Consider the following 16,641-nt stretch of genomic DNA (forward strand, 5'->3'; position numbering starts at 1 on the left):
ACTGGCTTTTACGTACACACTCATATATATGGATTGTGTGTAAGAAACCTTACTGTGAAAAAAACAGGAAAGAAACCTAGTTTGCCAATGTATTCCTTAAGTGCAAGAGTATCAGTCTGGGCTAAAATGAAGGCAATTTATGAAAGTTGACATTAGGAATCAAACAGATAGTCATGAATAAACAAAACACCATCATGTCCAAAATTTGAAAGTATCACTTGCAACAAATTAATGGGAAATTATGCGTATTTCACAAAATAAACATAACCGGTGGGAGCTACATGGTTCCAAAAACATTTGCACTTAAAAAAAATGGCTTAGTTCGGGTGTCTTTGTTTTAATTGATAGCCCTGCAGAAGTATATTTTTCTTGGCAGTGCAGTTAATCAGTTAAGTATGTTAAGAAATATCCAAAAGCGACCTTATCATTTCAGAATCGTTTCTTTCATTAGTCAAGAGGTAACTATAATTCTAAGAGGCTCACACATGAAGTTAATGTTAATATTATCAGGTGAGTTTCTAATTTATCAGCAAAGAAGTAAAAGTATTTGCTCAGTCCTGAGCAAACATCTGAATAACACACACTTGCTGTACTTGTTCTTCAGGTATAGTTCTCAAAATGTCATGGCAATACAGGTATTTTATTATTTTATATTCCACTGCCCTCAACAGAAATATTTGTAAAGTCTAAAGTATTGGGAAAAAAATATATAAAAGCTTATTCTTTCTTTTTAAATTGAAGTTATTCAGCTACAGCTATACCTAAAGATTTACTTTTTTGAAGGATGGTGAGGGTAGCAGTGATATTCTCCCTCCTTAAAATGAGTGAGAACTAAGACTTCTTTTCATCTGTACCATGGCAGAAGTTTTTAATGTGTTCTCACACATTTGGTATATGCACGAACCCAATAGACTTCTTAATCTGAGTGTAATACTGTTCATTTTCTGATGCAGCTGAAATGATTAAGTCAGATAAAAAAAAAAAACAAAAACCACAGTTAGGACATCCAAAACAGTTCACTCAGTAAAAAAAGTTAATCCTCCCACATAAGACTGTGGAAATGGACATACACTTAGATGTTAGTCAAGCCAAACAACGTGACAGAAACTTGAAAGAAAAAAAAGTAAATTACTTAAAATTACTTAAAAAGATGGAAGGCACATTCTTCATGCTTATCTAATTTTTACAACAGTCTATTTTAATATTGCACAGCAGGGTGGATTTTTACAGTTGATAGTGACATAATAGTCATTAAAAAATAAAAGAGAAGACATTTACTTACTTCTCAGAGGCTTTTAATGTCTCACCATCTTTTGTCCAAGTATATTTGACTTTACTAATACCAGCTGTTTCACACAGTAGATTGACAGCATGAGTATTCTTGGTCAGAAAAACTGTATTTCCAATTCGTACAGTCACTGTTTTGTTGAAGGAAACTTGAGGAATTTCCTTCTGCCTCATAATAACTGGAACCTTCTGGTCAAACATCAACTTATCCACAGTTTTTGCACTGAAACGTTTAGATTCATTCGGTGATTTGCCTGTGAGCTTTGAGGCAAGTTTCTCATTCTGGGCCCCCTTCCATTTTTCAGTAGTTGGTTGGGGAGGCCTAGATAATTCAGCAACTAATTGATAAATGACCTGGGATGCCAAGTCATCATTGACTTCTCCAGCTTCAATGAGCTGACTCATGTTTCTTATCAGTTCCTCAAACTGCACAGTGTCCATGCTGTAGGCGCCTTGGAGAACTGCTGCCTCCAGTCGTTTATTCTTGAATTCACGAGAGCTGAAGTCTTCTGCTGAATTACTTCCAAAGGTTTCAAGATTTCGCAGAAATGGCTGATCATTGACTTGCCTGTCACCCAGATAGAGCTCATTTTTCTTACTCCACATTTGCCACATTTTACTCATTTTATGCCATTTGGCCCCAAAGCTGTTGGCTTCATTGTGATCTGTGTTACTCGTCTCACTGGCATGTTTTCTAAGATTTGGTGGTTCTATCAATCTGTTGTCAGTACCAATGAGCTTGAGTACAAATGTTTCATGCACAGAGCCTGCAATACACCGGTACACACCAATATCAGTAGCTTCAAGACTATGTATTTTCAGCGAGCCTGACTTAGTGATGCCAAGCCTTTTAGAGTTTTGTAAGTGTTGTCCATCTTTCTCCCACCGGATAAGTGATTTCTGGAACCTTCTTACGGGGCACTTAATTACAACAGATGTTTTTGGAAGTAAGTAGGCTCGGCTTCCTACAGTAAAATTAATGCGTTTCTCTTGTCTTGTTTGAATATAAACGCGGTGAATACTGACAATCTGAGGTCCATGAGCAGAATACTTTTCTGGAAGCTTTGGTTTAATCTCTGAAAGAAAACAAAGTGTTGAAAATTATCTAATCATTGGCACTCGTGCTTACAAAATCTGCTTTTCACAGAATGCTTGACGGAGCTTTTTCTGACTTTGTTCAAGTCAGATTGCAACATACTGAGCTTTCATCTGAGTCACAAAAATGCAAAAATATGAACAACGTGAAACTGTAACATTCCCCTGCTCCAGCCAAGAATTCCATTGCTTCTTCCCCAAGCCTCCTAACAACAAAAAGATAGAGGCAACACGTACCTATATGAAGGACATAGATGGTGCACATTAACATGTGCATATATTATATATTATATATATGCATATATATTATATATATAATATATTATTATATAATATATTAATTTATATTAGATATAATCTCATTTTCGTTATATTTCCTATGTATTTCCTATTGCTGCCTCAGAAAGGCTAGGCATGATGGGAACAGAAAAAGTGAATTAAAAAATTTGAAGACATTATTACTTTCCCCACATTTGAGCACTGTCAAGTGCAGAATGACCTAAATAAAACAAAATCTATCCAAGAAGTAAGGGCCCCCCCTTGACTTTTCTTTAAATTGTTGGCTGCCCATGCTGGTTGTCTGCCTAAGTCAAGCCCAACTGATAGCAACACAGGAGGTGAACGAAACAGTCAGTGAAGACATGGTACATGCAACAAGCAAAGCCACCACATAATCATTGGCTGGGGTAATTTCTTTTGGTTGAAAGATGAGTTGCTCACAGTGTTGTGCCAAGAAAGCAAGGAGGGAAGGAGGAAAGAGAGAAATAAGTTGAAAGTTTGAGAGGCTGAATATAGTAATCAGAAGAATTGACAAAAGCAGACCATAACTGCGTAAAGCTTCATGCAGACTGGGTATGGAGACATTGGCTATTACGAAGCTTCTCCTACATTGTGCTGCAGGCACTTGGATGCTGAAAGGTTTCTAGGGAGCTGCCTGAATGAACACCAGCACAGGCAGGCTTTGCCAGCAGCGGCTGGTTAGGCACACTGGAGACAACGGAGAATGACTGCAATGCTTCGGATACCACTGTGTTGACTCATCCCTGGCAACTACTGTGCCCTGCTTTGATCAGTGGAACTAATCTTACTAAGAAAACACTATGTAAGTGAGAAACAAAGTGCTGTAGGAGGTGTGGAGCACAGGCACGCATCCCCTGAGCTCCTTCCATGCAGAACAAAATTGGCCAGCTGGGAAGAGTCGGGAAACACTCTGCGTTGGTGCTAGAAAGGAATCCAATTGTGTTTGGTGACCCAGCCTTTCGGTATGTGACAGAGAAAAAACTCAGAGCCTGCAGAATAAGTTGATGTACCAGGAAATGGACACACAAATCAAAATGCTTCTCGGCGTGCCTGAATCTGAAGTCATTACTACTATTCCACTTGATAGGTACATAAATAAAATGACAACTACACTGATGGCACAAAAATTATATTTGAAAAACCACGTGCTTCTTATACATATGCTTCAAATATGCTGTGAAGAAATAGGTGAAAAGCTAAATGCTTCAAGCATTCAATAAGTGTGTACACTATATGAACTACACCCTAGAGTGCATTCTTACTCTTATAAAACAAAATGGTTATTTTCAATGTTTTGGGTAATGAGTTTGGACCTGTGGGGATATCATGGTTCCATAATTACACAGCTTTTAAATCTGTATTCGTTATCCAGATACATGGTTCCCTCAACCATTTCACGTGGTACAATAAATAAATTGCTTTAGGCACTCAGTTTACTAAAATTATTAAAGTAGTGTCCTTTTTTTAATATGTTTCTGGGCCCCAAATATTTATTTTTAGGGAAGTATTCCAGTATTAAATCTTCCATTTCCAAAATCCAACTTACAGACACAGTAAGTGTAACTTTAAACACACAAATTAAAATACTTCAGGCTGTGCTCTGTTTACACTAGTTATTCCAACATGGAATTAAACCCAGTGCATACTTATAAATATGTTAACAAGTCTCATCCATTTCTTTTTTTTTATAAAAAATAAAGACCACTAACTCTCATTAGCAGTTCAACACTAAAGGGTGTGTATATTTTTACTGGTGACTGGTGAGCAAGGCTAGGAGGGAAACAAAGTTCAGCGTTGTGGATGGCAGGCCATATAAATATATAAGGTCATATAAATATATGAGGCCACGTAAGTATGCACTTTCTAGATCCTCGGTATCATCCAATCTTGCAGCTGCTGAGGTAACAGACTGTTTGGGAGAGGTTTTTGTCCTACAAGGTAAATCTTGCTTAAGGATTAGATCATACTGGAGCCATTGGATATTACCACCTGGTACAAATCCATCTGCATCTATGACCTCTAACAGTCCTCTACAGCTCTAGCTCGGCGTCAGGTCCTGGTGACCTCAGGGCTAGGCTGGTGTTATTTCCTATTTCTCAGAGACCACAGTCAGGAAGGTTTTGGACTTAACAGGGCTTATTAAATAGAAAACAGTTACTATTACTAGTCCCAGGGTAAAAGATTAAGTCTAAAAAGGCTCAGCACTGTAATGAGACATAAAAAAGATGGAGCTCATCTGAGCCACAGAATGATAATCTTGAGGAGGCACATTCAGAAACACTGCTCCCAAAGGCAAGAACCCCCAAGGGTACACCTGCCGTGCACCAGACTGCTCTTCACTGAGTCTGCCTCACTCTTTGGAGTGAGCCATTTGCCTGTTCTAGGGCCATGCTACCTTCCTGTCTTCTATTCACTCCTTCTTCAAGGCTGCCTGAATCCTGTGCATCCAAAGTCTGCTGCTGCCGCTGGCCCTGGGTCCTTCTGCAAAACTCAAACTGGAACTATGGGTACGGACACATCTCGCCTTGCCCTGCCCTCCTGTTGCACAGCTGGGGAACTGCCAGGCAGGACCCAAGCTGCAAGGGCTCTCTTGTTCCAACGGTTGTGGAGATGAAGGTAGAGGACAGTGATTCTCTTTCATGACTTTGATCTGCACCCATCCAGGACAATCTCATTCCCTCTGCAGTCCGCTGTCCTGCTTTCTTGGCACTGTGGTGGAAGCTGACAATGGCACTTTAACATCAGTCTGTGCTAAGCAATTTGCAAACCAGCTACACTGCCATTCAACTATCCACAATTAATTAAATTCAGATAGATATGCAGCTCAAAATATTTTATTAAACCTTATGCCAAGGACATTCCTGAAAGTCCACAGGGCTTTATTTAAGTGGAATTTTGAACCTCAGGATTTTGGCATGTTAATCTGAAATGCAGGCCAGGAAAAGAAGTTTCATATTATGTATGAATCAGTAATTATTCTATTTCTCATTTTGTTTTGTGAATAATTTTTAAAGCAAAGCTTCAAAATGCATAAAGTAGCTATTTCTTGACAGCACTACAAATTGGGTCAAAACATGACTGTCTCTATGATATGTGACGAAAACCAGGCCATTCATGAAAGCTTTTGGTTTTCTGCCACCTCGAAACCAAAAACTTTCCTTTTTCCTTTCTTTTCAGTGCCCTGCTCCCCAAACCTACAAATTAATACTCTCATTTGTAGAGGAAGGAGAGCACAGGCTCAGACATAAGGAACCTGCACATAGAACTGCCTGCTCTAAATGACTGTATGTAACTGAACATACTCTGTATCAGTACGGTATTCCTGTCGGTGTTACACACATGCAATTAGTGCAGCAACCATCAGTATCATAACCCAATTGTGCCCAAATTTACAATTCCTGTAGACAATCTTTCTGAAAAGATTTTTATATAGACAGTAATAGAATACTGGATTTTTTTTAAGAATCTCTGTACTGTCATCACATCCTGCAAAGCTCATGAGACTGGGATTCTCATTTCTACAAGGAAAGATAGAAATTATACCTAAAGTTGTCACTGGCACAGAGTTTCAGGTTTTGAATTCCACCACACTAAGCAAAATGTCCAGTGTAATACAAACATACAGGGAAAAGACAAGCCAGAATTAGGTTCTTATCTTTCCTAATGTCCTTTGTAGTTCATACTTAATTTATGGAATTTTGGGATAGTGTAAAGGATAAAGGAAAAATCAGATCAAGTGTAGGTAAGTGTGAAGATGAGAAGTACGTTCCACCAAAGTCTATTCAAAAACTACTTCTTGAGATCATAATCTTTATTTCTAACTGGCAGGAAAAAAAAAATTTAAAAACAATCCTGTTATTACTGGTCTAGTAATTATGACACTTAGTTTATGCCAGATTAGTAATGTTGTGAAAGTACAGGGAGATGAGTGAGTTACCCTGTATACAGATTTTTCTTTATAAATAAATCATTTCAAATCAGCAAGAAATGACATAAAGTAACATACTTACTGTTGCAGGCATTCATCTGACAAGACCTTACAAGCAGTGAAGGAGACAGACCACTACACATTGATCCGTTTAATGTGACATATTGGCCCTTTGCTGTTAGGTTTTGGCAGGCAAGTTTCCTTCTCTGGATTCCAACACCGCAGCTTACTGAGCACTGTGAAAGGAAGGATGCAGTCAAACTAAACTTGGTGTCCCACACCACACATGCTAATTTTAAACCAGTTTGTATTTTTTGTTTTTTGTTTTTTTTCCTTCTGAGAGAGCAGCTCTGGTTCGTATGAATCTTTGTGTTATTCAGACATCAAACTCTCTCCACTTTTCCAGGCAATAAGAATATAAGATAGATAATCTGTTCCAGAAAGCAACTCAGCCACAACTGAAATAAGAGGACAGTATTTCTTTATGTCCAACCATGGGCAGAAGAGAGCAACGAGATCTAGTATCAAAGAGAAACAATTCAGCATGTCTGTGTCAAGTCACTGAACCCTCCCTCCTACTTTGTATTCCATGAACAGCTTTAATTGCAGCTTCTAAATTAACTTTTCTACACTTTTTTTTTTTTTTTTTTAACAGAGAAGGTAGCAAGCCTGCACTCAATGGGAAAAAAAGGAGGACATATTCCAGAATAATGCAAGGATTTGCTTTTTGGAAGATGTACTGTAAAATAATTGATAGCTAAACATGTCTGGTAGAATGCATGCAATGTGTTACAGCCTGTCCTTCAGCAACTGAAACACAGCTCAGGAACGGGAATGTGGTCAGACTGATTGTAGGCAGGGATGCACTGCAACTGTATGCACAGTTTAGTCCAGGTACATGTCTTGCGAAACCTTCAGCTGCTCCCTGAACTTATTGCTCCAAACACCCAAGCAGAAATCTTTAGAGGTCATGTTGCGACTGAAGGCTTTGGTTCACTCTTGTTGAGGGCTCCTTACCTTGGACCACTCTCCTACGACTAGCTGAGGAGGACAATCAACTTTTGCACATGGTTTACTAGTTGGCAATTTAGGTTCCTGGCAGGTGTCATCAGAGTGTTTCAGGAAACTTCCATCTGTCAACAGCTGCTTACAGTACACTTTGCGGGCCTGAGTCCCTCCTCCACAAGTACGTGAACACTAGGAGAAGAAGAGAACATCACGTCTACACCTGCATGGACATCTGCATTCCCCCATCACACTTACTTTACACAAGCACTATAAGCTCCACCCCCTCATTATGCTTTGTTGGGAAATTACATCTCCTTTAAATTTAAAAGCAAGCAGCATGTAGTAAGTGTTCTGTTAAAGTGTTCAGCTAATACATTAGAGATCATGAGAACCTAACTACTAAGTTAAAAAGTCACACCACCTGAATGCAATTAAGTACTAGAAATCTTAAAGAAAAATACACATCTTACACACAGATCTGCCTATATCCCACATTAATTGATATCTCTGGTGGGAATTTAGGAAACTTTATCCTTGAGATAAAAAAAAAAATGAAGCAATGTCTCCAAAAGCAGGTTACTGTGTTTGCAGAGTGTAGTGAGAGAGGTGATGTCTGGAGTAACTGGTACCCAGCTTTCAGAAATCTTAAAAAGGACTTTCCACCTCATTCTGTGACTACCTATTGGCACTGTAGTCAAAGTTTGTATTTTTGACCCTGGATTAGTTTGTTCTAATGAAATCAGTTGAAATGCTTACATACCAAAGTTTAGGAGCTACCTTCCACGTTACGCCAGCTAGAGAATTTCAAGTACCTAGCCAGAGGATCACATTTCAGCTATTTCTGTGACCCAGTCATACCTGTTGCCATTCCTCAACATGCCAAACAGGAGGACAATCAATCTGGTTACAAGCTTGTAAAGAATGAGGCTTTTTGTCCTTGCAGTCTTCAGCAGCAACAGCAGCTCCTCCCGGCTGCTGGCAGTACACGTCCCTTGTCTGTATCCCAACCCCACACGTGGCCGAGCAGCGTCTCCATGGGCCACTTTGCCACCTGTTCCAACAACACAGCCAAAAGCTCACATTTTAGCAACTCGCTTCAGACTGGGAAAGGAGCAATCATACCCAGGCAGACCCTAGAAAGAACTAATTCAAGGCATACTTACTGATACACAGCTAAAACATCCCTTTGGTTTGGCTGTAATGCAAATTTATAAACTAGATTTACAAACTCACAGGTAACAAGGAAATGCGGAAGTTATTAACAATAAAAGTAATAAAGAGTCATTTCCAGCCAAATTCAACCCCAGCATTTACTTTCAGAATGCTCCCCATAAAAAAAAAAAAAACCCACAAAAAAAAACCAGCCTGTGGGCAACCTGCTGACGTTTACATTTATAAATGTAAATATGTAAACACACCTTTCTTACATTTACAAAACTTTCTTTAAATGTGTTTATGTTTTCTATAAAACATCCTGTTCCTGTTAACTTCTTCCCTACATTTTGCAAAAAGAGTTTTCTGCAAACACACAGAAACAATATGCAAAGGATCAGGGATGTCAGAGATCAAAAGCGGGTAAGTAAGGCAGCACATGTCAAGATGTCACATATGGCCCTTTCAAGTGACCAAATCAGCGAGGCTTTCTTGGGTTTGGACTGAGTTGGTTCTTTTTCCAGGATCCCAAATAAACATTAGAAGCCATAAGAACTATGTGGGGCTACTAAAGAATCATGAAATTAAAATAACTTTAAATCATAATTTCACTTTTTTTTTTTTTCATTTAGTAGGACAGAAAGTAAATATGCTCTGGGTTTTTTTTTTTTTGTGAAATTGACTCAAAATTTTCCATGTACCACCAGAAGAGTTAAGGCTGATTTTCCAACTCTGGCAAACATCTATACAGAAGAGATTTATTTCAGAAAATGTTCCCTATTTTATTAGTGAGATGTGAAGACTGGAAAAGGAGTGAACAAGACCAAAAAAAAAAAAAAAAAAAACAACCCCAAAACCTTGTTAAAGACAGAAGTAGTGAAATTTCATCCCAAAGCAAGACCACAGCCCTGCAATCTGAACTCTTTCTGAGAAAGCCAAGGTTTATTTAAGCCATATTAACCATTTCTTTGCCATAATATGATTTCATTATTACAGTGTACCTCGGAGGGCACAGCTTCGTATTGCAAGTGCGAGTCATCAGTGGTGGTCTCTTGGAATTGTCACACTGGGTTTCATTGACGGCTTGTTTTGTCTCTACATGCAGACACATCGCAATGGCTTCTTGTGTTCCTGAATCAAAAAGGAAAACTCATTAAACACTGAAGATGAAATAGATTTCTGTAAAGCCTGCTTTTGAATAATACTCAGTAAAAAAGCTCCAAACACTGAATTAGATAGAAGGCTTAAAAGCTACATCTCAAGTCAAAAGGAGCATAGAAGTAGTTTATATATTTAATGCTTAAAAGATATTTGTGAATTACATCTAGCACTTTACTTCTGCAATATTTGAAAGGCTTGATTTGACGTTCTATGTCTCTGAAAACCAACAGAAAACAGGCTTCTCTGTCTGTCTACCATCAGATGCTGCATGTCCTCAGTTCTATAATGGTCCCAAGCAACTACTGGCTTCATTGCCAGTAGATAATCAGGGTAAAAGTGATTTCTTCTCACTTACCTTGACTTCAAGGAGCTAAAGATCTGCAAAAGAAATGTTATTTAAAAAATACAGAAAACTTGCAAAACTATAGTCAGGAGAAAGGCTGACCAAACATAACCTTTCTCATAGGGGCTAAGAGGTGCAGTAGTTTAGCTGAAGGCAGAAAATCTGACCCAGCCTACAGCTTTCCTCTCTCGTGACCATTCTTGGCACCTTCTGATCTGCAGCTCTTGCTACCTGGATCTTGTTACTGAAGCATGAAAGATTACTGATACTTAAATTTCTATAAGCCAAAATGAAACATAATATAAGTTTGCTTTAGAAAAAGTCAGCTTAGCAAATACACATCTTATGAACTACATTTATTTTAAACCTATGTAATTATCCAATTTTATATATCATATTTTTAGTATGAAAGTCTTGCTCAATTTCAAAACTCACTCTCATGCACGTGAAAGACAAAATGGTTTGTAATGTACTCAGGGGAGCTTGCGTATCTGGGATGTTCTATATAAGCAACGCTAATGATCACAGTCCAGTAGAACAAAAAAGCACTTAAATAATAAAATACCTATTTTGTTGCTTCCAGGTAAAAATAGCTTTTGAACTGTCACAGTTTGAAGAATTTACATCCATTTCCTTCCTATTGTTCACTTATCTCCAGTCATTTTGTAAGAATATGAGCTTACCTTCAGCAGCAGGTTATATTTCTTTTCTTATGACCAAGTTCTAAGATTTCAAAGAGCTGCATGTTTAACTAGAAACTTCCTCTAACCACTTCATGGTATCACCTATGACATTACTTCAAAACATCACCACTATTGTTACCTAGAGGCTATTACAACTGTTCCTGCTTCTGTGTCAACTGTGCGTGATAACTGGTTCCTTGGCACTGTTGATCATTCGTCATTCTCATTTCAGTGGGCTCAGTAAAATATCCTACACTGAAAGTTTCATTTCGATGCCAATGGTCCCTATTTCTCTTTTACAACACATGCATGAGCACTGTCATTCTTTTCATAAACCAAAGCTGTTCATTCCATTTATAAACAATTCCGCCATGGTCCAGCGTGCCGGTCAGCCAAGGCCACAATGCCTCTTTGCGACACTTGGACCAGTCCAACTATTTCAGGCACTTCAGCAGGAGCAGACCAGCAGCAATTTTCACAATAATGTAGATCCCAATTTCTTTCAGGCTCTCTGGTACACCTCTAGATCCCCTCTGGGACTCGTTTTCAGTTCAGAAAAAAAACCTTGTTATATAAATGTTTTGACTACATCAAGAAAGTAATTAATTTTTATAGAACAGAAGACCTGACCTTAGATATGATTGACAACCTATTCAGTTCTCTTATATCAAAGTACTGATAATTACATTAACATAGAACACATGCATTGAGTAAAACATATTTTACAAGTAGAGCTGAGAAGAAACCTTTAACAGTGAATACCATCACTATAATGGAGACGTTAAAATGCCCCAAAAAAAGAGACAAACCAGTAAATAAACATAGTTTCTAGAACTCTATTATTTTATGCCAGCCTGACAACCAAAGGAATCAAATGTTTTCTGTCCAGTTGATACCCATGTGTTTAAAAGGAGCAGCTTCCCTGACTCCTTACGTAGGAAATGCACATTTGACTGTCTACAGGAGAAAAATAAAGATTTAGAAATTGTGTTCTGGCAGAAACAGAATGACATTATCAGAGAAGCAATCAGGCACATACCAAGGATCCATATAATCTCTATTTTAGGTCTAAACCTACCCTATGCTACCAGCCTTCAGTTACACTGACCTCACTGTGTTCCTGTGGGAAAACCACACTCGGAGGTGATGCTGCCCTGGAACAGGTTGCAATAAGCAATATCTTCTTAACATCTCACACAAAGGAGGGGAATGAAATGAGATTCCTTTCAGGCCATCTAAGTCAGCAATAATCCCATGGGAACTTTTTATCTCGGTGTTACAAACACTAAATTGGCCAGCCAAATGAACAAAAGGCACGTCATACCAGGTGACGGTTTTTGACTGCAGCTTGCCACCTGGAGTTCATTAAACCCCCTCTGCCTCGCAGCCTGACCTGCGTAGCTTTAATTGCCTTACCAGCAGAAAATGTTGATACGCGGTGTATCTTTCATTTGACTCAACTACAGGGCACAAACTGCAGGAGCAATTCCACCCCATAGGGGCCTCATTGAAAGAAAATTGGCACCCTGTTTTGATGCCCTAAGTACAAACTACATATTAAAGAGTTGCTAAAAACATACTGTGCACCCTCTTCCTGGTCCTTGGTTCTCAGTTGAAGGGCTCAATAAATAACTACAGTTAATTGCTGTAGCAATTGCTTGAACTTAACTGTCAAAATGTCTTGATAATTAATGAAATTTCTCACTCCAAACTATAACTTCACATTAGTTGGGAACTTCAGTCACTGATAATTTTCTTATTCTATGTCGATTGAAAAATGGAAAAATCTATTATTCAAACAAGCAAAGTTTTATATGTATGACTTTCTTGGCTTATAATATAAACATACTAGATAATTTAACTAAAACATTATGTATGCAGCAGGGAGCATTAAGTATTTTTACAGTGATCTGATGCACTATTGTAGTAATTATCCTACGATTCAGTGAAATAGAATATTTTCTATTTTAACCCAGCATTCAAACCACATACATTTACATTCCTTTACAAGCTTTTCTGTACGGTGAAATACACGGTGCATGAAGCTGTGTTAAAAGATCAGAATGCTTTAAAAAAGCCCAGACTTTTTTTTTTTCCTGCCTTTTTCAGAGTACAAAGAAAATGGGAATGGAAAGTTGCTGTGCAAATGGTAAGAGGGTGGGTCTATTCTCTATACCTGGAAGAGAAAGGGTAAGAATTTATTTCCATCACATAGTTTAGTGACTGCTCAAAAACATGTGCTATCAGCTGAAAGTAACTCAGAAGAAATATCAAGTCCTACATATGCTTGAGCCTCTCTGTAAATCAACCCAAACTGGCACTGTTATTTATAGTTGTTCTGTAAACAAGTAAAAAGTTAGAGTCTGCAGTTAATGAAACTAGTAACTAATACTAGGAGGAACCAGTTATCAAATAGCCTACAACACTATTGCAAATGCTCTCAAGAACATATGCAAGTCTCAGAACAGCCATTGTTTTTCTTAAGAGCCCTTAAATTTGGCTGGAATCCATTGATTTTCTAAGAATCTCAGGTTTCTTATAAATAAAATAGTAAACTTCTAGCCATTATGGTCAGGACAAAAGCCTGAAAACACAACTTGACTGCACCCTAAAGCTTCCAAAGCCACAGACTATAGAGGAAAAAACAGGAAGCACATATGTATTTATTGTTTAATCTCATTATTTTTTAAGCCAATACAATGACTTTGGGGGGCCGGAATCATAATTTTTGAAGCATATGGAAAATAAATAACAATAATCACAGTGAAATACCAAAATCTGCCCCTTGTAATTAAAGGTATTTTTAAATAGACACCCAGAAAATGTTCAGTTATTTTTTTAAACGGAAAACATCCCTTTAAAATATTGTAGAATAGTTAAATTATTTATAACACTAAATAAATACTACAGATTGAAAGAAAAACATTTCTTCTCCTCAGACATACTCTTTATTCTGATAATAACTATTACTTCTCACTGACAATATTACAAAAATTAAACTTATGTTGGGGGCTCTTGCATAAGGGTCGAAGCTCTTCAGATTGAAAAAAAAAAAACCTCAAAACATTCTGGGAAAATGAGCAAATTCTGAGATCCCTGAGCACAGTTGGCTTATTTTCAGCTTGGGATTTCTTCAGTAACCAAAGACAAAATAGATCTTTAGGTTTCAGGACGGTTACAGAATTTCCCATGGATGTTAAAGGTGACATCTGCCTCAATTAGCCTGGACTACTTTTATTTGCACTCGTGGAAAGACTGACAAAAGCAGTATTAATTGTGGTAACTGGCATAACACAACGCAGCAGTCCTAAAAAGCTGTAAGTTTTATGGTACCCAATATACTGCATGACAAGCCACACAGATTTGGCAAAGAAAGCACACAAAATGACCAACGACTTTTGTTACTGATGCTCTAGGACCTGCTGAATATTATGAATTGGCAAGTAAAGATGATGTTTGATAATGCCTTGCAGATCTCTATCTCTATAATTCTAATACCTCAAAAACAATGTTTCCATCTGCATTTTATGTCTGCTTTGGAGAGGGACCAGAGGAGAATTAAAAGTCTAGTCTGTCTGAGGATTTTTAAAAAAGGTGCAAGTGGCAAGCACTGAAACAGAGATTCAGTCCTTGCTCAAACAGTGGTTATAAAGCTTCCAGTCTACTTAGACCCTGCAGAGTTTTCCCTCATTCAGAGAGTCAAGTGTTAAGAAATCATGGTAGGGAGTTCTGAGGATACAGATCTACAGGAATTTATTTTAATAGCCACTGCTAGATACATAGGTATTAGAGAAAAATACCTAATATAATTTACATTACACTGGGATATTCCAAACTCAGACAACATTTATTTCTTGTAACAAAAGAGTTCATCTAATTGAAATGAGATTTGAACATAAAACTTAGCAGAAATGGATCACCTCCTTTGAACTACACAATGGAAAAATAGTAGACAGTGAGATCATTAGTTAGTACATTGCAATAAGTTGGAAACAGAAGACATGTCTGGTTCTCTTAAAACTATTTATCGGCAGGTAATTTTTGGTCTGTTTGAAAGCCCTTGCCAAGGCAGCAAGAAGACCAGAACTGATAGAAGGAAAAAAATCACTGCTACCTAGCTTCTGAAGGGACTTCTGAAGCTGTTCATTGATAAAATACCCTGACAACTTCCCACATTTCCCAGGAGTATCACGTAAGAAAAATGTCTAGACATCGTACCAGTGATACCTTAGAATTCTCAAAACCAGATACTTTCTTTCAAACTTCTTTAAACTGATCATTTCTATTGTGTATCAAACAAATGGTTAGATTATTATGAACACCTATTGGATAATTCTGGGTCAGGCAACCTCACAAACTCATGAAGGGATCACAAGTCAACAACAGAATTCACACTTATCTCCCCCAAGAACAAAATTAAGCTGACCATGGGATTCTGCTCATCAGTCATTTTGAAATTCCTTCGTGCTGGTACTCTCTTCAGCACAGGCTCCTTAAATTACCATCAGCTTGCAGTCCAAGTGTGAGTTTTTGTGTGAAGTTTTTTGCACAGACAAACCCACATGTGAAGACACAGGCAATGCAAACACACACGTGCAATCGCAGGCAAAATCCGGAGATTATTTCAGCCTAGGTACCTGCTGATGTCCTCAAAATTAAAAAACTTTGGAGTTTCAGAACACCTCTGACAAAGATATTGGCTATAAAGCAGTAGTAAAGTGGATTTAAGATGGCAATGGAATGATTGTACAGTACAAAAATCAGCTGAGATATTATAAAGAGAACTACAAATTTAGTAGTAATGAAAGCCTTGTTTCTGCTTTAGAGTACAATTGCCTTATTTCTAAAAAAAATTTCCCTCATTAAAATGAAGAAACAGACACACTCAAGTCACAATAGTGACTACCATGTCACTTTTATACATACATACTTGGACTACAGGCTCTTCTACCTTGCCAGTCAAAATGCCCACTGGAGGTTGTGGAGGGAATGGGACGCATCAGCTTTTGTGATCACATGTGCTGCTATTCCTATGGATCAACCCTATCAGTGAACAGCAGTAGTAAATTATAAAGGAGGCATTTATCAGCCACTTACCATCCTGCATTCTAGGGCATCCCTCCCAACTTCTGTCTTCAACGTTTGAACTGGAGAAGAGTACAAAGGAGGCTGCTTTCTGTGAGCTCTAGACTGGCTCTCTGCTTCCAATTGTTTCTGTTCTCCCCTTTTCCACATTTTTTATTTCTTCTATGGGTACAACTGTCTTCACTTCCCACTGATGTCGTCAGTTCTGTCATATATAGGTGTGTTCACAATTCCACTGCCTCCACTTAACACTTCATAACTCACTTGTGTTCAGTCCCAAAGTACAGTATGTGGTAGCAACACCAGCAACCTTGTCTAGTAACATGTACTTAGGACGACAGGGAGATTCGATTACATAGAAAAAGGAATGTGCCTAACTACTTGCAGACAGATGTATGGCACAGAGTTCCTATAGAGTGATATACTGTACCAAGACCTAAACAAACTCCTGTTTGATCTTCATGCCTGTCAGACTGAAAGTCTCCTTAAATACAACTTTGTATCTTTACTGTACTGCAGAGAACGGCAGGATTTTGGAAGATAAGGAATAATTAACATGGGAATTTTAACTCCAAAACTATACACTTCCAGTTTCTAGG

The 16,641-nt window shown here is 38.1% G+C and overlaps 1 protein-coding gene across 1 annotated transcript in view; it reads right to left on the bottom strand.

Moving 5' to 3' along the window:
• The window catches only part of ADAMTSL3 (ADAMTS like 3), a 188,220-nt gene that overhangs the window by 26,899 nt on the left and 144,680 nt on the right, over positions 1-16,641 (bottom strand). Inside the window, exons 17-21 of the mRNA XM_086757497.1 lie at positions 9,772-9,901; positions 8,477-8,669; positions 7,628-7,807; positions 6,693-6,846; positions 1,283-2,363 (exon numbers count right to left, since the gene is read on the bottom strand). Of these exons, the coding sequence (XP_086613623.1) occupies positions 1,283-2,363; positions 6,693-6,846; positions 7,628-7,807; positions 8,477-8,669; positions 9,772-9,901 (1,738 nt within the window). The remainder of the gene's footprint in view (positions 1-1,282; positions 2,364-6,692; positions 6,847-7,627; positions 7,808-8,476; positions 8,670-9,771; positions 9,902-16,641) is intronic.

This window comes from Chlamydotis macqueenii, chromosome 12 (genome assembly GCF_036417535.1).
Source record: "Chlamydotis macqueenii isolate bChlMac1 chromosome 12, bChlMac1.mat, whole genome shotgun sequence".
Taxonomy (NCBI): Eukaryota; Metazoa; Chordata; class Aves; order Otidiformes; family Otididae; genus Chlamydotis; species Chlamydotis macqueenii.